The sequence below is a fragment of the Grampus griseus genome, assembly GCF_964374135.1.
Source record: "Grampus griseus genome assembly, chromosome: 5".
NCBI classification, from domain to species: domain Eukaryota; kingdom Metazoa; phylum Chordata; class Mammalia; order Artiodactyla; family Delphinidae; genus Grampus; species Grampus griseus.
The window spans coordinates 71701738-71724717 of NC_138998.1; the positions used below are offsets into that span (position 1 = coordinate 71701738).

Consider the following 22980-nt stretch of genomic DNA (forward strand, 5'->3'; position numbering starts at 1 on the left):
AGACTGCGCACTGCAACAGAGTAGCCCCTGCTCTCCTCAACTAGAGAAAACCCGTGCACATCAACGAAGACCCAATGCAGCCAAAAATAAATACATAATTTAAAAAAAAAAAGCACTCATAAGCCAAGCACTAGCATACCTCGTTTCATCCTTATAACTATCCTATGTGTTAGACAGTATCCCTACTTTAAAAATGGAGACAGGCGGCTTAAGGAGGTTAAATAACTTCCCCAAGGACCCTTAACTAGCATATGGCAGAAATCAGGTTCTGACTGTAGGTTATGTGACAACAGAAACTGAGCCGTTAACGTCTATGCTGTGCCACCTCCAATGCAGGAAATATCTATTATCTCTTCTCTACAAAACAACTTAGTTCTTCATTTTACCTTTCCCTTCTAATACCCATGGGCCAAGAGTAACCTAAAAAACAGACTTCTTAAAATGAGAGTTACAGAATTCCCTGGAGGTCCAATAGTTAGGATTCCACGCTTCCACTGCAGGGGGCAGTGGTTCTATCCCTGGTTGGGGAACTAGATCCCACTTGCTGCAGGGCTCAGCCAAAAAATTAAAATAAAATGAGAGTTAAATTCACTATTTATCCACTTGTTTTCACCAAACCAATGAACCAACAAGGAAAATGCATTTGGAATATACAATTTCTTTTATTCCAGAAGTACTAAAATTTTAGTATGACCTAGAAGCAAAGGATAAAATATTAGGAAAAAACAAAACCATGAAAAATTGGAGTTCAAATTATATTCCATCTTGTAAGTACAAAAGGTAATAATGTGAAAAACAAAAACTGAGGTGTTTTTTAGAAGTTAAATTACTCATCATGTTAAACCAACTGTGTTAGACAGCTTTTTCTTGCAACAACTGATATGGGTCACTTGGATCACATCCCACCCTGAAAGTGGAAGGGGTTCATTGTGTTGTGCACATATGAAATGCAACCACTTGGTTCTCCAACAAGATACAATACACATGTCAGAAAGGTCCCATCAAAAATAAGAAAGGCACAAAATATCTAAGAATAAACTTAAGGAATGTGCTTAAGTTTATTAAACTTATTAAACAAGTGAAAAGCACTACCAAATTCTAGTAAGGGACACAGATCAATAAATGGAGTAATTCTTTGGTTTTTAGACAGGAAAACTCCATATTAAAATGAATGCAATTTCCCCTAAATTAGTCTATTAATGTAATGCAATACCAATCAAAAGCCACTGTTTGTTCATTGGTTTAATTGAAAAACCAAATCCAAATTCATCTTGGGACAAAAATGTGAGAAATTCTTAGAAATTTTTGAAAAAGATTAAGGAGGAGAGGTGAATAGGGGCAAAAGAGAAGAGGAGAAGGAGGGCCTAATCCCATCAAATTATAAAACCAAATAACAGTGATTGAAGCAGAATAGTGCTATCACAGAAACAGAGAAACCAACCAGATAGGAATCAGAATGGCAGGCAGCATCTCATAATCATGGGGAAAAGATGAATTAATCAATAAATAGTATTAGAACTACCAAGTAAATCTTTTGTTCACAGTTGAAATTCATTTTGGTGTAAAGAATGTAGGAATCCGGGCTTCCCTGGTGGCGCAGTGGTTGAGAGTCCGCCTGCCGACGCAAGGGACACAGGTTCGTGCCCTGGTCCAGGAAGATCCCATATGCCACAGAGCGCCTGGGCCCATGAGCCATGGCCACTGAGCCTGCGCGTCCGGAGCCTGTGCTCCGCAACGGGGAGGCCACAACAGTGAGAGGCCCGCGTACCGCAAAAAAAAAAAAAAAAAAAAATGTAGGAAGCCATCTTTAGTTTTTTCCAAACACCTACATGTAAAAATAACACATTAATAGTCTAGAAAATAGGGCTGAATATTTTTACAAACTTGAAATGGGAACAAGCTTTAAGTATTTATGCTAGTATCAATACATGACCATAAACATTTTAAAATAAAGTGGCAGCCACCCCATAATTCCTTTAGAACTTTTATGCCCTAATGAACATGTATGTCTTAAACATGTAAGTAGCAAACTCTACTCACTCTTCTGGAAGCTGCTTTTTTATATTCAATACATGGATTTTTTTTCCCTAAGTCAATTCAAAACAATCTAGTGGTCCATTAAATTGATCTGGCATATTTTAACCAATTCCGTGCTGATGGCCATTTGTTAATTTTTAGCTCTCTAAATAATGTTACAATTAAAACCCTCAATATATCCTTGTTCTAGTGTTTCCTTAGAACACACTTGCTAAAATTCAAATTTCTGAGGGAACTCCCTGGCGGTCCAGTGGTTAGGATTCCATGCTTTCACTGTCAAGGGCAAGAGTTCGATCCCTAGTCAGGGAACTATGACCCTGCAAGCCAAAAATTAAAAACTAAAAACATTTTCAAATTTCTGGGTCAAAGGACATTAAAACTTGCAGATTTTCACTTATGAATTTGGTTATCTGTATTTACGAGATTTTAATGCTTATGGAGTCAAATTGGTATACTTTTATTGCTTCTGAGTTTCCTATCATGCTTTAAAATGTCTTATCAATATGAGATTATAAAAATGGTCTTGTGTTTTTTTTAACAGCTTAAGCTATGATTCACATACCATAATTCATCCTCTTAAAAGTCTACAATTCAGTGGGTTTTTATATATTCAGAGTTGTACAACCATTACCATTACATAATTCCAGAACATCTGCATCACTCCACAAAAAAACTTTGTATGTATTAGCAATTACTCCTTATTCCCCCCCTCCCCACCCCCTGGCAACCATTAATCTACTTTTTATCTCTATGTATTTGCCTACTCTGAACATTTCAAAACGACAGAATCATATGGTATGTAGCCTTTTGTGTCTGACTTCTTTCACTTAGCATGTTTTCAAGGTTCACCCAAACTGAAATATATCATTCCTTTTTATGGCAGAATAATATTCCATTGTATAGATATACCAAAATTTTATTCATCTATTCATCAGTTGATGGATATTTAAGTTTTTTCCACTTTTTGGCTACTATGAATAATGATGCTATGAATATTTGTGTACAAGTTTTTGTTTATCTGTATTTGTTTCTAATTAGTTAACTTTTCAATCCACCTGGAACATATTGTGATACAGGAATCTATTTCTTTTCCTTCCAAAACAGCTGAGTACAGAATCCTAGACTTTCCTACCCTCCCTGAAATTTTTTAAAGTTGTCTTGTACAAACATAACACTACTGTTGTTGCAAAGTATTCAACTTGGTTTTGAAGAGAGTAACTTTCTGAACAAATACTGCATCAGTTTATGCAATATTTGATAAAAATATGAAACACAAAAGTAAATTTTGATAAGTACAATGGGCTCTTATTAAATATATAAATACAAAATGAGCATAATGTGCAGTTATATTAGAGAAGAGCCAGCATTCAGGACACCACAGAATATTGGCTAACACTACAAAGTCAATTAAGGGAGCATATACCATGCTGATTGTCCTATACTGATTCCTATTCTGATTGCTCTATTAATCCTGATTACTCGAGTTTAGTTCAATTTGTCTCTTCCATCGTGTTGGCTTTCTCCAGATGTTTGGTGATAGATTACAGGCTCATCTCTACTCGAATAACTTGCGGGTGGAGGGAAGGCTGTGATGGGCAGTAGCTTTTGCTCTGCCTTGAACTATTTTCAATGTGGGGATGCTAAGAACCCCCAAAACAGTTCTTCTGGAAAGGGTTGTTCTTCATTCTTGCCAGGCATTATAAGTAATGGGACAGGAGTAGAGGGGAATGTCCTGCCTCTCCACACCAATCTCCTATTCTTAGAATTTCAGTGTTATATGTCAATTATATCTCAATAAAATTGGGGTGGGGGGAGAAATTTCAGCTTGATAGCAGATATCCTCCTTGCTGATATATGGCACAGGCAGGGAGAGATGCTTTTGTGGAGATTTTCCAACTACTCGGTCTTTTACCATGGGTCTCCCCTTTCCTCTCCACCTCCACCATCTCCAGAAATGGTACACCCTCAGTGTTGCACCATTTTCCTGCACTAATCTTCCTTCTGTCACTGGGGCTCCCCTCTGGATCTCCCCTCTACTTTATGCCTTGTTAGTTTCTCAGTTTTTGATCTACCAAAACTCTCTTTGTTTTTGAGTATACAGATACATATGTTTTAAATATATTTTTCATAATTTCTATGGGTTTGGTAGGAGGAAGAAGAGATTCCATGGGCTTACTTCATCCTCGTAAATCTACTATTGGTTTCTGACAGATATTCTTTACTAAGTGAAGGAAGTTTTCTTTATTCCTAGTTTTCAAAGAGATTTAAACACAAAGGAAGCTAAGCTTTATTATCAGGCTTTCAGTACTTGCTGAGATACCATGACTTTTCTCTTTTAGCCTATTAAAATAACTACATTACAGATCACTAAATGTGAATTCTGTAAAAAATTCTTGTCTTCACGTTATGCTACAGTTTTACTATAGGACACAGTCAATTTATCAACTGTTTTGGAAGTGCTACATATATATTTGTAAGTTAATTGGTATTTGTGGGTAAATGCTAACTTTTTCAGATTTATGAATCATGGTTCTGCTAACCTCATAGTAGGGAAATTTGTCTTCATTCTAGGACAGCATAAACAACAGAATTTTTTTTGAAAGATTTTCTAGGACTCTGTACTTTGTCATTTTGTGAGGAAAAGTTTTTCATACATACTTAATGGTTGAAAAAGCAAAGTGTTCAGAATTGTTTAAACCACCAAGAAGTAACTCTCCTAACTCCCCAGAAAAAGCCATTTATAACAATTTGATATATCTGTCCAGATATATCCTATACAAATGCATGTGTACACATATATACATGTACTCGTTATGTGCACATGTATCTTTTAACAAAATGGCCTCCTTCTGTTTTGCAACTTGCTTTTTTCACTTTTCGAATTTATTCTTTAATAGCTTCATAGTATACTGCCTGGATATGCTGTAATTTATAGGTCCATAAAAACACTTGCTTTGGTTGTCCTCAGTGTTTTACTACCAAGACAATACTATAAGTAATGTCCCTGTACAAATATATTTGTACTCTTTTATATCTTGGCTAAATTGCAAGAAGGGGAATGGGTCAAAGACTGATACTGCCATATTATCTTCCAGAAGTGTTTATACCAAATGACTTCATGGGGTAGATTTTGACAAGACGACTTTAAAGCACTATGTAAAAACTTGAAGCCATAATGTAAAGACAAATAAATTTTACTATGTAAGAACTGAAATTCTCTGTTAAGCAAAAATGTCATACACGAAGTCAGGGTACTGAGGGCTTTTACCAAAATTTAATTTAACATCTTTAAAACTAGGCCAGGGGAGGCAGGCTCAGACGGCCCAAGGAGCTGCAGCCGCCCTTCGAGCCCTCCTTGCCGACACTATGCTCCAGTTCCTGCTTGGATTTACTCTTGGCAATGTGGTGGGAATGTATCTGGCTCAGAACTACGACATACTTGAAGAAATTAAAAAGGACGTGGACGCCAAGAAGAAACCCCCTAGTTCATGAGGCCGACTCTAGCACTGCCTCCTGGATAAACTGATTCTACTGTTCTTGAGGGCCTCCTTTACGATCTGAACCAAAAGCTTTTGTTTTCATCTCCAGCCTCAGCAATTTTCTTCTTTGCTAGACCCTGCATTGCCTTACACCACAAATGGGGCCACAAGTTAAGAACAACCCTTACTTTTCCAACATCCTCACTTCTTCCCTTCCTCCTTCCAGCCACTTGGGAGGTCCTGAGAATGGAATTATGGTGCTAGATTAGTAAACATGACCTTTAACTAGTAGTTTCTCCCTTATTCTTTGGGATTTCTACTACCGTTTTTTTTCCGAAAGAAAAAATGATGAGTTTTGTATAGCTGATGAGATATAAATAATGCTGATTTCACAGTCTAGCAATTATACTGGGTGTTTAAACCTTTGGTACTAAATTATGTTGTTTCAAAATAGTAACTAAAATGAAAATCTAGAAGCCAGTTTCTGGTGAATTATCCACTAATTTTATATTGTTGTCAGGAAGCTCCATAGTTGCTAATTTAACCAATAAATCAATTTGCTATTCATTAACCAAGAAACTCTGTTCTGAGAACTCTATCAGGAACTCGGGAATTTAAAAGTATTTAAAGTAATGGCCTTTGTCCTCAGTAGAATTCATAGTCTCGTATGCATGTTTTTCTTAATGGTGCATTTGATCTCGCTCTATTCTCTCATAAGAATCATACTTATTTTATTATAGGCACATTTTACATTACATGGCAGATAAATGAGAAGCTGTCTATAAAGGAAATTTTATGCCTTTTTACATTTAAAAAAATGTATTTACATTATAACTTTATAGTGGTTCTCATTAAAAAAATACTATAATGATGCTAAGGACCTTGAGGGTAGGAATCAGTGTATCCTGTTTGTTGCCACATTCTTAGAGCCAACAATGGTACATAGGAGCTTCTCATATATTAAATAAAATATAAACAATCCAATAGAGGAAAAGGCAAAGTAAAATTATATACAAACAAAAAATGGCAAAGACAGAAAAAGATGTTAAAACTTTAAATTTAAAAAGGCAAATTAAAACAAAGAACTCTCTTGTGATCTATGAGACTAGCAAACTTTAGCAAATGCAAACGGGTTCAACTTTTTAGAGGGCAATTTAACAATTCTCTTAAAATTTTAAGTGTGATTATCCTTCCACCATCATTTCTACTACTAGGAATTTAACTTACAAAAACAACCATAGAAGTATAAAGAAGTAATTCCACTGCACCATTGTTTATAGAGGGAAACAACTAAAAGCAACACAAGTGTCCGTCAATCAAAAACTTACTAAACTATGGAACATCTATATAATACAGCAATATAAAAGAATGTCTAAATGCTTAAAGGGAAATCCATGTGGGGAAGGACCAAATAGGACTCTCCTAGAAAGGATAATGGACAGCAGGTGTGGGCCAGAGATTGAGGGAGAATAAAGGAAGAGTGCATACCAGAAAGGCAGATTGACAGCTGTTCATCATCCACTGGAGAGGCTTTTTGACTGTTCTTCCCACCTCCCACTTGATTTTCTAGTTTGAGTCCACTGCACGTCAGAGGAGCCTCCAGTGGACTTTTACAGTAAGGGTGGTCCAGCAACTTAGAACTAAGAATGTTCTGCTTGAAAGATCCATCCTCATCCATCTGGCATGAACTCTCATTCTGAACAGTCTCTTCGGACACAGGCCCATCTACACTACTCACAGATTGATCTGCCCCAGACACTGACAGTTTTACTCTGTCATCATTGACAGTACTTGTCCGATTTTCCTGACCCAGAGCCATAACTTCTCCCTCGGTTTCCGAGATAAACATGTTATTAGAATGATGTTCTGGTAAGGGGATGTCATGAATCAGCTCTGTACACTCCCACTTAGGAGAGGAACAGGGTGACTGGTCCCAGATGTATGTGGCACTGCCATTCTGTTGGTCAGGGAATGCTTCATCTAAACTAAGTTCCTTGCCCAAGAGAGGGCTTCCTTTAGTGTGGCCATCAGGCACATGAGAGTTCTTTCCCTTCACCACAGCATTGCTGTCCATATCTGGAAGGTATGGTTGATGCCGACAAGAAGGGTCTTTAGGTTCTGGGGAAGGGAATAAGCTGCAACTGCCACCCTCACTGTTCTCCCTAAGGGTCTCTTGATGGTCCCCAGTGACCTGCACCCAGCTTCGCTGGGCTTTTTTTAGCTTGCAAACTTTGCTTTTTGTTCTGAAGTGCTGGGATCTGAGAATCCTGTACCGAAATCTAATCATGGATAATTTCTCATACATCATATGAGGAGATACTTTTATTCTTCTATGTTGATTAAGTTGGAACTTTCTTGGAATCAGGGGTCCCCCATTCCTGTGGTGCTCCAGCCCTCGGCAGCAGCCATAACAAAAGCGCTTTCTCTTATGGTTGCTCAAGGTGACCACAATTGTGCCACTCTCACCTGGACTCTGGCTCTCCCCATTGAACTTCATAGGAGGATCAGAAGCTTGTGGCTCCGTCCTAGGTCTGTGACCACTGGCCTGACTTAAAACACTATTTGCTGGTATGTCAGTGGCTGCCTTCAAGAGACTTTTCTCTCCAGAGTATTCATGATCAGAGTTCTTTGCTGATGATAGCAACTTCTCTGCTTGGAGTTTCAGGAAGGTCCTTGAGGAGGAAATGAAGTGTTTAGTGTCCTTTCCTTTCACTTTAGAGGACAAAGTACTAAGATTCTGAACAGCCACATTGGACTTTGCCTTAGCAAAAAGGGGTTCATCCTGGATCCACGTTTTCTGGAATTGAAGGGCCTTCTTTCTGCACTGGAAATGCCTTAAATGCCTGCTCCAAGTAACTGGCCTTCCCAACTTGGCTTTCAGAATGCACAACTGTTGGTGAAAGTAGAACTTCTTAAAGCCTCCAAACCCAGTATTCCATTTCTCAGAAAAAGCTAAGTGGATTCCTTTCCTCCACAGAATTTTCCTCTGTTTTTTCATTTTTCTGATGCATAATGAGATCTGAATGCAGCTGTAAAGAAGAGAAAGAAAATTTACATTTCTACCCTAAAAATAAGGTCATAAAGATACATTCACTGGCTTCCCTGGTGGCGCAGTGGTTGAGAGTCCGCCTGCCAATGCAGGGGACACGGGTTCGTGCCCCGGTCCGGGAGGATCCCACATGCCACGGAATGGCTGGGCCCGTGAGCCATGGCCGCTGAGCCTGCGCGTCCGGAGCCTGTGCTCTGTAACGGGAGAGGCCACAACAGTGAGAGGCCCACGTACCGCAAAAAAAAAAAAAAAAAAAGATATATTCACAGCAATATACATTAGAAAATTGAAAAAAGCATATGAAGTTCAATTTATACTATCAGACATAATGAAATCCTACCTGATCAAGGTTTTCCCCACAATGAAAATGAGGGATAAGGGAAGACATGAGTGCTCCAACATGACCCCATTTTGCTGTACCTGCCTCTGATAGAAACAAGTTTCAAGAATCATTTCCCAATATGCAGCCAGTTTCTGATGAAGCAGAAAGGGCAGGGAGTCAGGAGAGAATTTCTAAGTGTTGACCTTGTTTCTCATTAGCTAAGTGACTTTAATCAAGTCACCCAAATTCTGTGTTCTCATTTGTAAAATGAAGGATAGAGAAGGGAGAGGGGACCAGACACCATTTAAGACTGAGTTCACATCAAAACAATTTGTTCCATACAACAAATTTTCTTTTAAAGATTTTTTTTGATGTAGACCATATTTAAAGTCTTTATTGAATTTGTTACAATATTGCTTCTGTTTCATGTTTTGGTTTTTTGGCCACAAGGCATGTGGGATCTCAGCTTCCTGACCAGGGATAGAACCCACACCCCCTGCATTGGAAGGTGAAGTCTTAACCACTGGACTGCCAGGGAAGTCCCATACAACAAATTTCAGAAAGGAAAGGCAGGGACTTTTATTCTGTACAGTCATCCACAGGCGGACAGTCAATATATGCACGCAATATCAGTACCTCAAGAGGAAGACCGACCAGCCTCCTCTTTGTCAGTCAGTCAAAGACTTTCTGAGTGACTATGAGGAGACAGGACTCTATCAGGTGCTCTCAACCAGTTATGGTTCTGGCTCTCAAGTAAGTATAAGAAAAAAGAACCAATACAAGTGTGTGTGTGTGTGTGTGTGTGTGTGTGAACTTTAGGAACACACTTACAGGAAAGGGTAGATGAAAATGATAGTCAAAACCAAACATGGTTTGGGACTTCCCTGGTTGTCCAGTGGTTAAGACTGCACTCCCAATGCAGTGGGACCGGGTTCGTTCCCTGGTAAGGGAACTAGATCCCACATGCTGCGACTAAGAGCCCGCATGCCGCAACTGGAGATCCCGCATGCCGCAACGAAGATCCTGCGTGCTGCAACTAAGACCCAGCACAGCCAAATAAATAAATATTAAAAACAAACCAACATGATTTCCCCTCAGACTTAATAAGATCTAACATTACTGAAGGCTCTTTAGCCTAGAAAGAAAGGCACCAGCCACTGCAGGTGGAACAGAAGAATCAAAAACCAATATCCTAATTTCAGCCTACTAATAACTTACTAGGAAAAGCTGTATTACCTTTCTGTGCATCAGTTTTCTCTGGGGGCGGGGCAGAGGGGAGAAGAGGACTGAACACATGTTTACTTCTGCTTCCTTTCCAAATCCCATTAAGATGACAGAAATGCAGTTTTTAAAAAGGCAAAACCTCTCAGGGACAATGACAACAAAAAAGGAGACGAGCAATAAAACTGCTGAAAGAAGAAAGCAGATGAATGAGTGATAACAGACTTAGCCAGCCAAAAGAGCTGAAATCTAAGCCAGCAGTAGGGGAAGCCAAGCAGCAAGTTACAGGACCTCAGAAAGGCTCAGGAACCAAGAGCAACAATACCTATGAAGGTCAGGGAATGGAGGACAGCTGAAAAAGGAAGGACTGGTTGAAAGTCTGAATAAGAAGCAATTAGACTCTAAGATCCCTTCTCCTACCATGGCAGATGATCAAAGTTTCACTTACTCAAGGGAATGAACTAGAACAGTCAGGCACATCATGTACAACTGAGGGCAGGGGTACAAACAGGAGGATAAATCAGTTTACATAGGGAATTTCTCCCCAACCTCTTTCCTCACTCAGCTCCCAGAAAAGTTTATACCCCAAAGGAGGAGATCAGTTCTGGGGGTGGGCAGGGGGTTGGGTAGGGATAGATCATTCAAAAAGACCAACAGATACTGATATTTGGGGATGCCACAACTACACAGGCCCAAACAATTACCCCAAAGTTTAAGAAGCAATGAAACCCCCAAATCCCTCCCCAACTCCGCATAGCAGGTAACTGTCCCTCCCCAACCCAAGATTAGAAGTTTCTCCTTCAGAAAGGAAGTTCTGCAGACAAGGGGATCCCAGGAACAGTTTGAAGATGGAATTATATATTGAATATAAGACCCCACAACACTTTCCCACTCATCTCCCAAAACGCTGGCAGTCTGTCTTTCCCGTCCAAGCAGGAGATTGGAAGATTCTTCTTCAGAGAAACTGATTATTCCACAAGAAAATATATAAGTACAGGTATGCCCCCACAGAATGGCCCAGCATGGCCCACAGTGCACCCCACAAGTGACAAGTCCCACCACAAGCTCAGAACCTCCAACCAACTTCTTAGTGGTCAAAAGACAGCATAACTAAGAATCACCACACTTCCAGGGATAAAAAGTAGACAAAAACAAACAGATAAAAGCAAAAGCATATTTAGAGAAGTCAACTTAAAAAACCTGAGAAGGGGAGAGAAGGGAAGTTATTGTTTAATGTGAAGAGCTTCAGTTTAGGAAAATTAAAATAGGTCTCAGGATGGATGGTGGTGATGGTTGCACAGCAATATGAATGTATTTAATGCCACTGAACTGTATACCTAAAAATGATTTAAATGGTAAATTTTATGTTATGTATATTTTACAATTTTTTTTTAAAAAGAGAGAAGAAAAAAAACCCCAACGCTATCCTCAAAGAAAACATTACATCCACTGGGGAAAAAAAGAATGGGATTTTTTTTTTAAAGGAACAGTCAAAAAAATAAAGGAGCTTAGGACACTTAAAATAGCAAAAATGAAAAACTCAATAGAAAGTAAAGGGCTAATATTACTAATATTTAATATCTTAAATTGAGTGATAAAGGAAAAGGCTGATGGAAAAATGGGAAAAAGACATAATGAAACAATTCACAAATAAATATTTTTAAATGGCCCTTAAACATAAGTAAAGATGTTCAACTTCATGCATTAAAAAATTGTCAAGGGGGTTTGGGAGATAGGCAAAATGGGTGAAAGGAGTCAAAGGTACAAACCTCCATAAATAAACATACAAACAAGTCATTCATGACGATGTACTGTACAGCATGGTGACTATAGTTAATAATACTGTATTGCATATTTGAAAGCCGCTAAAAGTAAAGCCCTCATCGCAAGAAAAAAAATTTGGGGGGTGGGGAGCTAAGTATGGTGATGGATTTAACTAGACTTATTGTAATTATTTTGCAATGTATACAAATGTTAAACCATTATGTTGTACACCTGAAACTAATATATGTCAATTATACCTCAAAAAAATTTGGCAAAAGTTATAGCAACATGTTTTGTTGGTGGGAGAAAAAAGACTTTCATACTTTGCTGGTTGGGAATACAAACTGATAAAATCATTTTGGAGGGGAATTTGGTAATATCTAACAAAACCATACAAGTATTCACCTTTTAATCCAACAACTCCACTTTTAGGAATTTACCCTGAAGATACATCTCCAATAATAATGAAAATACATAGTACATGGTTATTCACTGCAACACTGTCTGTAATTGCAAAATACTGGAAACAACCTAAATGCCCATACATAGGGCAGTGGTTGCATAAACTATGGTTCATCTGCACAATGAATGAAGCTGTAACAGAATAAGGATAAGGTCTATGAACTAACATGGAGTAATTTCCGGTTTAAATGAAAAAAGCAGAGTTCAAATGAGTATCAATGGTAAACCACTGCAATAGTTTAGCCAATGTACAGTTAGGGAGAACAGTCCACACAAGATCACCCTCACTTCTGACAACAACTGAAAGTTCAGGGAGTTTCCAAAACCACCCTCAGGTCTGATACTTTGTCAGAAGGACGCACAGAACTCACTAAAAACTGTTAATAGTTATGGCTTATTACAGCTGAAGAATGTGGATAAAAACATCCAAGTGAAGAACTATATAGTGCAGAGTCCAGGGGAAGTAACAAATGAGGCGCTTCCATTTGTCCTCTCCCCATGGAGTAGAGACAGCATTACTTTCCCAGCACCAATGTGTGACAAAGTGTGACAAGAACTGCCAGCCAGTGAAGCTCACCTAAGCCTTGATGTCCAGAGTTTTTATGGGGGTTCATAGGCATAACTGATTGCCCACACGACTGAGCTCAGTCTTCAACCCCTCTGGAGATCGACTGATATCAAAGTCATTACCCTAAATCACACTGCTGGTTTTTCTGGCATGGCCAATCCCCATCCTATATCATATTGTTAGATCATCAGTGACCCAAGGCCCACAGGCAAATAAAGACACTCCAATCAGACATAACATTCCAAGGGTTTAGAGATTACCTCCTTAAAGCCAAGGATAAAGGCTTTCTTTTTGTGCAAGGTTAATTCTTTTCTATATTATATATAGCCACCTTTCATAAAAGAAAAAATAAGAAAATATACATGTATCTGCCCTTTTGTGCCTCCCAAATAAATTAATTAATAATATAAAAATCAGGGCTTCCCTGGTGGCGCAGTGGTTAAGAATCCACCTGCCAACGCAGGGGACACGGGTTCAAGCCCTGGTCTGGGAAGATCCCACATGCCACGGAGCAACTAAGCCCGCGAGCCACAACTACTGAGCCCGCGTGCCACAACTACTGAAGCCCACACGCCTAGAGCCCGGGCTCTGCAACAAGAGAAGCCACTGCAATAAGAAGCCTGCGCACCGCAACAAAGAGTAGCCCCTGCTCGCTGCAACTAGAAAAAGCCCGCATGCAGCAACAAAGACCCAATGCAGCCAAAAATAAATTAATTAATTTAAAAAAAAAGAAAGTTAAATGTCAAGCTTGCAAGAAGGAAAGCAATCCAATTTATACAACAGTGCCTCAAAACAGGTCAGGAATTGGCAGCAGGAAGTTCTGTAAGTGGGGTGTGAACATGGTGCTAAAAACAAGAGGATAAATCAAATCATTTAGATACCCTTCTACTCGCCACAAAAACCAGCCAACTGCCCCTCCCTGATCCTTGCAGAAGCCTGGAGTGTTACTTTCTAGACTAAAACAGCACTGGCCAACAGGAGTTCTGCAATGATATAAATACTCTGTATCTGCCCTGCCCCATATGATAGTCTCTGGAAACATGTGGTTACTGACCACTTGAAATGTGTGTAGTGCAACTGAGGAACGAAATATTTAATTTTATTTAATTTTAATCATTTAAATTTAAGTTGCTACATTTGGCTAGTGGCTACCACATTGGATAACGCAGCTCTAAAGGAAAAACAAAGGATTCCTGGACTGGAAAACATCTGGTCCAGTTGAGAATGAGGGTACCATACTGAAAATAGTTGAGTTAAATGAACATGAGTGTTTACATACTGAATGCTAAGACCTCTACCATTTCCCCCAGTTTAGCTACAAGACTGTTGACAACCCAGCTTATAAGCTCCAAGCAGGAGATCTGAAGATTCTTCTTTGGGAAATCTACCTAGCCAAAGAAAAAAGACAAAGATAATACTGTTGAAGGTTCTCCAATAAGAGTCCAGCCAGAGTACCCTAAAATCAACATATCCCAAGCATGAACTCAGAGTACATGTAATTAAAATTAAAAGCAACCTCCACATGGGGTCCCTTAACATTTCTGCTCCTGTATTCTCGGCCATACTGTTATGTGTTCACCAAATACCAACATTCCTTCAAAGATAAAATAGGGAATTCCTTGGTGGTCCAGTGGTTGGGACTCCACGCTTTCACTGCTGAGGACCAAGGTTCAATCCCTGGTCGGGGAACTAAGATCCCATAAGCCATGGGGTGTGGTCAAGTCATAATAATAATAAAATAAAGAGCAAAGCAAATATGGTTTTTAAGAAAAAAGATAAAACACACACACAAGGGAAACAGAAGTGAGCTTTCAACTCTTATTAGATACTCACTGACCCTAGGACAGCCTGAAGTCTGAACAATCCTTGAGGGGTTCAATATTTATTTGAGTAAAATTTTGCAGTGCAACCACTGTACAGATTAACTGAAGCATCACTATGAAAAAGTTCTTTCTCCTGTAGGTAATAAGAAGTAATGAGAATAGCTGCTGTGTAGTGAATAAACAGGGGAGAGGTTATCCGCCCCCCCCAAAAAATGAGACAGAATGAATGGTTTGTAGTAGGAAACAAGATTAAAAACAAAACAAAGGGCTTCCCTGGTGGTGCAGTGGTTGAGAGTCCGCCTGCGATGCAGGGGACACGGGTTCGTGCCCTGGTCCGGGAGGATCCCACATGCCGTGGAGCGGCTGGGCCCGTGAGCCGTGGCCACTGAGCCTGCGCGTCCGGTGCCTATGCTCCACAACGGGAGAGGCCACAACAATGAGAGGCCCGCGTACCGCAAAACAAAACAAAACAAAACAAAAATAAAATGTATTGCCCATTGGCATCAGAGGACATGAATAAAAAGGTCCAGATTGAGAACTGGAGACTTGTACATTTATGGTACCTACTGGTGATAGGTACATTCAGCTAACACACATAAAGCAGATTAAGTTAAATATCCAATTTTGGTCTCAAGTCCTTACAGACAGAGAAGACTGCCTCAAGGACCAGCAAGTGACTTCTAAACTCCACTTCTCACGGGGTCTTCAAGTTGTCACTACCCTCCCCCTGCCTTTATTTCTGTTAAATCCATAATATCAGTTTACATTAAAATTGTGAACCCTGGGTTCCCATTTATCCTTTCTCAATACCTCTACTTGAAAAGTGTATTCTGTCAGAATCTGAAATTCACCAATTTTTAGGCTTCAGAATTAAGGTATTTCAGACACAAAATTAAAAAATTTAGAGGGACTTCTCTGGTGGTCCAGTGGTTAAGACTCCACGCTTCCAATGCAGGGGGCTCAGGTTCAATCCCTGGTCAGGGAACTATGATCCCACATGCCACACGGCTTGGCCAAAAAAAAAAAAAAAAAAAAAAAATTAGAGACTCAGTGACTTGGTTTTTCATCTTAAACACATACCATATGTCTCTCTAGATTCTGAATTTATAGATTACCTCTCTGTTAACATGGCTTTGTTAATCAGTGAATTCAGAATGCCCTTGTGTCATCTGGTTGTAGTAAGTTAACATGCTATAAACAGGGTCATTTTTAAAAAGAAAATAATTCAGCATCTTCCTTTAGAGGATTTGTGATGTACGGTCCATTTCTGGCTCTACTAACACAGCCTTTTCATCGTTTCAGTGATTCTTATTCAAAGAATAATTTGCTAATTAATGTATCTCCCCAAAAGAGAATGTTCAACTCTGCCTGATCTATTACCTTAAGAATGCTGAAAATATTAACCACCCCCATAAAAAAATCACGACATTTTCACTGTAATGGGCAAGAAAAATACATATGAGGCACTGTTACTTCCTTATCAGTTCATCCTTTCTAGATATCTATCAAATTCTTTAAATCAGTGGCACGGTACAATTAACCAAAAAAGAAAAAGGAACTAAAAATTCAAGGACAAGCTTAAGGCAATACCAAGAGCCTCTGGTTAAATCAGGTGTTTATAAGGCAATTAGAGAAGTTATAGGGCTTCTCTAACAGTTCTCAAATTGAGTTCCATAGGAAGCTGGCTAGTGACACAAAATAAGAGGTCATGCATACCAGCATTGTGGGGGATGGTGGTGGAGAGAAACCTGTGGACAGTACAGTGAGTTTATGACAAGCCAGAACAAAAGTGAAAATATTCTTTAACTGGAATTCTTCCATGGTTTATGAAGGCTTGGCATAAAAGTCTACTAAGAAACTGATTTATAAAATGATATGGTCTTTATATAATTCTGCCAACAACAAAAAAACCTGAGCAACATTTAGTAAAAAATTTTACTGTAAAATCTAATACTTTCATTAAAGAGCATTAAGGAGTCTAATTGCATAGGGAACTATGAAAACAGAATTACATAGAGCTACTGACAAATGACTTTTTCCCCCTTCTGTGCTCTCAGAGATACAAAACCTGAAATAGTACTATTGATTCAAGTAAGGTTATTTGTTAAGGAAAGGAAGAAAAAGAGAAAGAAATTTAAAAAGCATAGGCAACAGGGTTTCCCTGGTGGCTCAGTGGTTAAAAATCCGCCTGCCAATGCAGAGAACATGGGTTCAAGCCCTGGTCCGGGAAGATCCCACATGCCATGGAGCAACTAAGCCCATGTGCCACAACTACTAAGCCTGTGCTCTAGAGCCCGCGAGCCACAACTACTGAGACCAGGCACCACAACTACTGAAGCCCACGTGCCTAGAGCCCATGCTCCGCAACAAGAGAAGCCACCACAATAAGAAGCCCACGCACCGCAACGAAGACCCACTCGCTGCAACTAAAGCCCGCGCACAGCAACGAAGATGCAACGCGGTCAAAAAAATAAATACAATAAATAAATTTAAAAAAAAAAAAGCATAGGCAACAAACTAATTGACACTTCACCTCTCTGAGCCTGTTTATAAACTAAAATCTGCGTTTTCAAATGGGGAATATCACCTGAAAAGCCTTTTAAAAATCGCAAATACCCAGGTCCCATTTCAGATCTATTAAGGTAGTGTCTGGGCATCTGGGGTTTTGTTTTAATTCCCCAACTGATTCTGATGTCCCTGCAGGTTTTGGAACCACTGGATTAGATGACCCTCAAGGTCCCTTCCGTATCCATGACTTAAAATTCCAAATTGACAATTCTGTGTCAAAGGAACTGAAGATTGCACTTCATCATGCTTCACTGAGCATCATCACACTCCAATGAGGGAAGGCAAGTATCCTTAATTTGTCTGACCAAGCAACTGTAAGAACAGGTGCTACTCACTCAAGTCACTGATTGCATCTCCCTTCTCCCCTCCCCAAACACTTCTCTTAGGGTCTACTTAAACTTCAGAGCAGGGAATGGTCTTCTCTCACCAATACAGAGAAAGGTATCTCCTCATATTAACTTAGAACTGTAATGTTCAGCCACTCAAAGGATTCAAGTCCTTATATTTATTCTCTGAACATTTTCAATTAACATGAAATGCTTTAGAAGCAGAGGGAGGAGTCCTCAGAAACGTGCAAAGAATTCCTTCTAAAGAGGGCCAAGGTGTGAATGAAGCCCCTCCCAGCTTTTCTCCTAGAAAGGGCCCACTAGACATACTGAGCAAGAAGCAAAACTGATTTAGGTCATCCCTCATACACCAATAATGTGTAATCAATAAGCATGAGACCTCTGGGTGACTAGGAGCAACTGATTTCTTTCTAATGCTGCCCGACCCAAAGCAGAGACTGCAGTTAGCTTTTAACCACAAGATCCTAGTATCTCTTCTGGCACCCTTCTCCATACCAAGCGTAGTTATTCTGGGTAAAAGACATAATTAAGAACCTACCATTAAGCGTCCTGGGTATTCTTAAACCGACTTTAACCTGATTCCCAAAATATTTCATGATTAACGTTCTGCTTTCTTCATTTCATTTAATTCTCCCAACTAATTTATATAGGTATAAGAAAGTTCCACTTTATATGGGTTAAAAATGTCTACACAAGATTAAAGCCACCAGCAAGTGGCAGGCCAGGATTTCAATTCTGCTTTTCGAACTCCAGCTTTTCGAACTCCAAGTCCAAAACCCTTATCTCCGACATCCTCTCCGCACCCCTCCTCCCCCAAAAGAGTGGTCATACACTGTAACGGGGGTTGATACTGCCTAGCATAAACAGAAGGGAAAAACAGGCTTCCCACCGCCCAAATGTTCAATTGTGCCATACCCGTTCACTAGAACAGGGTCCCAGGAGTGTGAGGATGGAACCAAAGGCAGGAAGGAAGCAGAACTGTCCGAACAAATAAAACCCAAGACGGCAGGAGCTGGAGGACCTCTACCAGCAGCTCTTCCGCTCAAAGATTCCCCCGGCTTCAGGAAGAGCGGCCGGGGGCGCTAGCCCTCTCCGCTTCTGCGTCGTACAGCTCGGACTGGCGAGAAAAAGGGGACACTGGTCCCTCGGGACGAGCTCCTTCCCCGCCCCCAGAAAGGCACAACAGCGCCCGGGGAGAAATCCGCTGCCTCTGGTTCGGCGGTGGGGGAAGAGCAGCGCTCGAGGCCTCCAGGCCAGGGTGCTGAGCTGGCGCGCACTGGCGCGAGAATGGCCAGCCAGCCTGGTCCGTCAGTCATTCGCCGTATTTGACACCCGGGCTCCCGCTTACCTACGTCCCTCGCTGCCGGCACCTGCCCCGCCGTGGGTCCAGATACTGCGGCAGTTCGGACTGCGGCCCCGCCTTCGCCAGCTTTAGGGGAAAGCCCCTCAGCCAGCAGACGTCCGGCCTGCTTACAACGGCCACAGCCGCCGAGCTTCCTCTGGAGCCACTGCCGAGAAGCCGGCGCTCACTTACAACGTCACCTTCTTCGGTGCCCTTCCGCCTCAGCCCCGCCCGCGCCGCGTGCAGGGGACGGGGGAGGGAAGCAAGGGCTCGGCGCTGGAGGCGTGGCCCCGCCTTCCCTCCACTTCCGGCGGCGAACGCTCCCCCGCCCGCCCGGGATGTCTTTCTGACGATCCGCGCCCCTGGCGTCAGGACTCCGCTTTTGGTCGCGGACTCGGCTCTTTCCTCGTGGCGCGTGAGGATTGTAGAAACTGCGATCTGAACATTGCAGAACGGGTTTGAGACTTCTTTACAGCCTGCTCTCAAGTTTTTAACCCCCATAGGGCTAAGGCAAACCGTAGCTACTATACGGCGTCTCCCTCCACTAATCCTTTTTCCCTTTGGTCAAAAGCGAAGGACCACATTCCTGCTCTGGCTGCACTTTGAGGCCTGGCCCAAGCTTTTCTTCTCTGGTTTTTCCATGGTGATCTTTCCCCTTGGCATTGCGATGTGCCTCTATATCTCTGACCCGCCTCTCCTCAACTGAGAACACTTCCCCAGGAGGGCAAGAACCTGGTCTTATTCACCATTGTAGCCCCAGCCAGCACCAAATAGTGACTGGACTACAAGTGCTTAGTAAGTCTGTGCAATAAATCTATTATTCTTTTTCTGAACAAAGAGGAAAGTGACTTCAGTCTGTTATATTAAAGCACGATTCTTTCAACAAGCATTTTTTTTTTTAATGTGAACATGAAGTAATATTTCTCTTGCAAGCCCTCAGTCTAATTGTGGGGAGACATACATAATTTTAATACGATATCCTGATAGGTGGAAAATATAATAATACCAGATTTATTGTGGAAGATGAATTCAATTTTGGCCGTATTCGATTTTTGGAATAGAGTGGAGATGTATACTATGGAATACCAAGGGTGGGGTGCTGGGAGCCTTGTGCCCCAGGCACAGGCAATAAGGGTGTGCATTGACTGTAAAGAAGGTTAAAAAAATAATAAAAGCGACTACAGTGTGGTTTGCTTTTAATCATCACACGTGTCAGCAAATTCTAACCAATGCCAGTGATAAAGTAGTCCTTTACAAACAAAAGCTTTTCTTGGTCTTCCTTATAAACAATTTCTGTAGTTATTGAGTTTTAATAGTATATATGTAAGCTCAGCTTGGCACATTTCCTCAGTTTAAAAGTAAATCTTTTTGAGATTTCCACGTCCAGCCAAGATGGAATAAGAAATCAGATTTTACCCTTCCAACTGTAACAACTAAAAAACCAGACAAGAAATATGCAACATTTATTTATTTTTAAATAGCTGTTTATTTATTTATTTGGATGCACTGGGTCTTAGTTGTGGCACGCAAGATCTTCATTGGCAGCATGTAGGATCTTTTAGTTGGAGCATGCAGAATCTTAGTTGTAGTATGCGGGATCTTTAGTTGCGGCATGTGAACTCTTAGTTGTGGCATGTGGGATCTAGTTCCCTGACCAGAGATCGAACCCGGGCCCCTGTATTGGGAGCGTGGAGTCTTGGCCACTGGACCACTAGGGAAGTCCCTGAAACAACATTTAAAAAACATTTGACATAAGGCAAAAAAGAATGGTGATCCCTGAGAGATGGACAATAAATGGGGTGAGCCCCCCCCAAATGCACCAGTTTACTGCCTGGCAAGAGTCTCCAGGACAGTCACAGGTAGGGGAAACCAAGAGGAGCCTGGTGGTCTCCTTGTGTTGAGGGGAAGACGCCAAAGCAGCTAGAGTTCAGAGGAAAGAGTCCCCAGTGTAGAGACAGCTGCACAAAGAGAAAGTTCTAGCTGCTTTTTAATATTTTCTCTTTGTTGTTGATTTTCAGCCATTTGACTATTTTGTTCCCTACTGTGGTTTTCCTTTTATTTATCTGGCCTGGGTTTCCCTGAGCTTCTCTAATTTGTGGGTTGACATCTTTCATCAGTTTGGGGAAATTCTCAGCCATTGTCTCTTCGACTATTGTTTTTGCTCCATTCTCTTATCTCTGTTCCTCTGGGAGTCCAATTACATATGTAAGATTATTTGACCTTGTTCACCATATGTTTCATACTTTGTATCATCTTTTTTTTGTTTCTTGACATTTCAGTTTGAATGTTTTCTATGGACCTGTTTTTGAGTTTACTAATTCTCTCTTCTATAATCTCCAGTCTGTTATCAAATCTGCACAGTGTTCTTAATTTTTTTTTTTTTTTTTTTGTGGTACGCGGGCCTCTCACTGTTGTGGCCTCTCCCGTTGCGGAGCACAGGCTCCGGACACACAGGCTCAGCAGCCATGGCTCACGGACCCAGCCGCTCCGCGGCATGTGGGATCTTCCCAGACCGGGGCACGAACCGGCGTCCCCTGCATCGGCAGGCGGACTCTCAACCACTGCGCCACCAGGGAAGCCCTGTTCTTAATTTTTAATATTGTATTTTCAATTTTAGAATTTGATTTGTTTTTATAATTTTTAAAATAGATTCGTTATCCATTGAAAGTCTCCATCTTTTCATCCATTTTGTTCATCTTTTCCTCTGTTTTATCTTATTCATCAGTTTTTTGTTTTTGTTTTTCATTCTTTGTCTGCTAACTTCAACATTTTAATCATCTGTTGGTCCAGTTCAATGGTTCATTTTTCTCTTGTGATTATTATGTTTTCCTGCCTCTTCACAGACTTGGTAATGTTTTCTTCTGTGCCAGACAGTGTGTATAAAAGAACTGTAGAGTGAGCCACCACATGATATCATCTCCCAGTGAGAGTTCCCCCTTCCCTCCATTAGGTTGATAGAGTGAGGGTCTGATAATCACAATCTAATTAGGGATCGAGCTGGGTCTTGGCAAGGTTTCCTTCTTACTTAGACTCATTCCACTTCTGATTCATCCATGTTCCTCCGGGGTATATCTCCTCAGACCTGAAATACTACAGTACTATTCAGTTCAGTTCTTTAGAGACATTGAGCTTAGCTTTTTCACCTCCAGCTATTCAGCTTCAAAATACGAGAAATGTTTCGAGGGAGAGAGTAGCCATGTGTTTGAGGAGGCCATGTCCCTCTAATGGGGCATGGTTTCCTAAACACCATGACTTTTAAAAAGTTTTGGCCCAGGTCCGCAGCCTCCCAAGGAGGTCTCGAACACAGCAAATGCCCCACGCAGAAAATCAGCCATGCACTGAGGCTCTTCCGGTTTTCAAACTTCCCCAATAGTCCCACATGACCACCAAAAGTTCCTCTGGGTTTTCTTTGCCCCAGTAGACAACCTCTGCCTAGGTTAAGACTGATCCTCAGCCTGTAACTAGAACCAGCAAATGTTTCCACAAAAGAAAACAGCCACTGATTATCAATTCACCTCAGAAGGGCCCTCCCCTCTCTGGAATTTTAGTTTACGTAAAATAAGGTAAAAAGTCTTAGTCATTTCACAGTCCTCTAATATATTTTAAAATATGATGTTTTTAACTTATTCTGCATTTTTTAAGGTTGTTGTAGCAGGCACATTGTCCTGCTGCAACCTACTACATCCTATTTGGAAGCAAAAGTGACTTGTAAAACTCAGTTCTATCATGTCCACAATGCCCAGCTGTATAAATGATACCTCCTGTTTATAACTATAATTCTGACATTTCTTTAGACTTAGATATTTATATAGATCCATTGCTCAGTGAAGAACCTTTTTTCCATACTTTATTCGGTTATCATTTGGTTGCCCTAAGTTTGTCCTCTAGAAGATTTTTTTTAAGATTTATTTATTATTTATTTTTGGCTGTGTTGTGTCTTCGTTGTGGCACACAGGATCTTCACTGAGGCATGTGGGATCTTTTGTTGCAGCGCGCAG

At 40.7% G+C, this 22980-nt stretch overlaps 1 protein-coding gene and 1 pseudogene across 3 annotated transcripts in view; one reads left to right on the forward strand and one right to left on the reverse strand.

Moving 5' to 3' along the window:
* The window catches only part of SENP5 (SUMO specific peptidase 5), a 41317-nt gene extending 22178 nt beyond the window's left edge, over positions 1-19139 (reverse strand). For both annotated transcript variants that reach the window (XM_082654289.1, XM_082654288.1), the window contains exons 1-2: positions 18989-19139; positions 7005-8545 (exon numbers count right to left, since the gene is read on the reverse strand). In XM_082654289.1, coding sequence (XP_082510415.1) covers positions 7005-8514 — 1510 coding nt within the window. In that variant the 5' untranslated portion in view covers positions 8515-8545; positions 18989-19139. The remainder of the gene's footprint in view (positions 1-7004; positions 8546-18988) is intronic.
* LOC309822908 (short transmembrane mitochondrial protein 1-like) lies at positions 5404-5763 on the forward strand (annotated as a pseudogene). Its single transcript has one exon. The product of its transcript is annotated as a short transmembrane mitochondrial protein 1-like (transcript).
* Positions 19140-22980: the final 3841 nt, after the last annotated feature.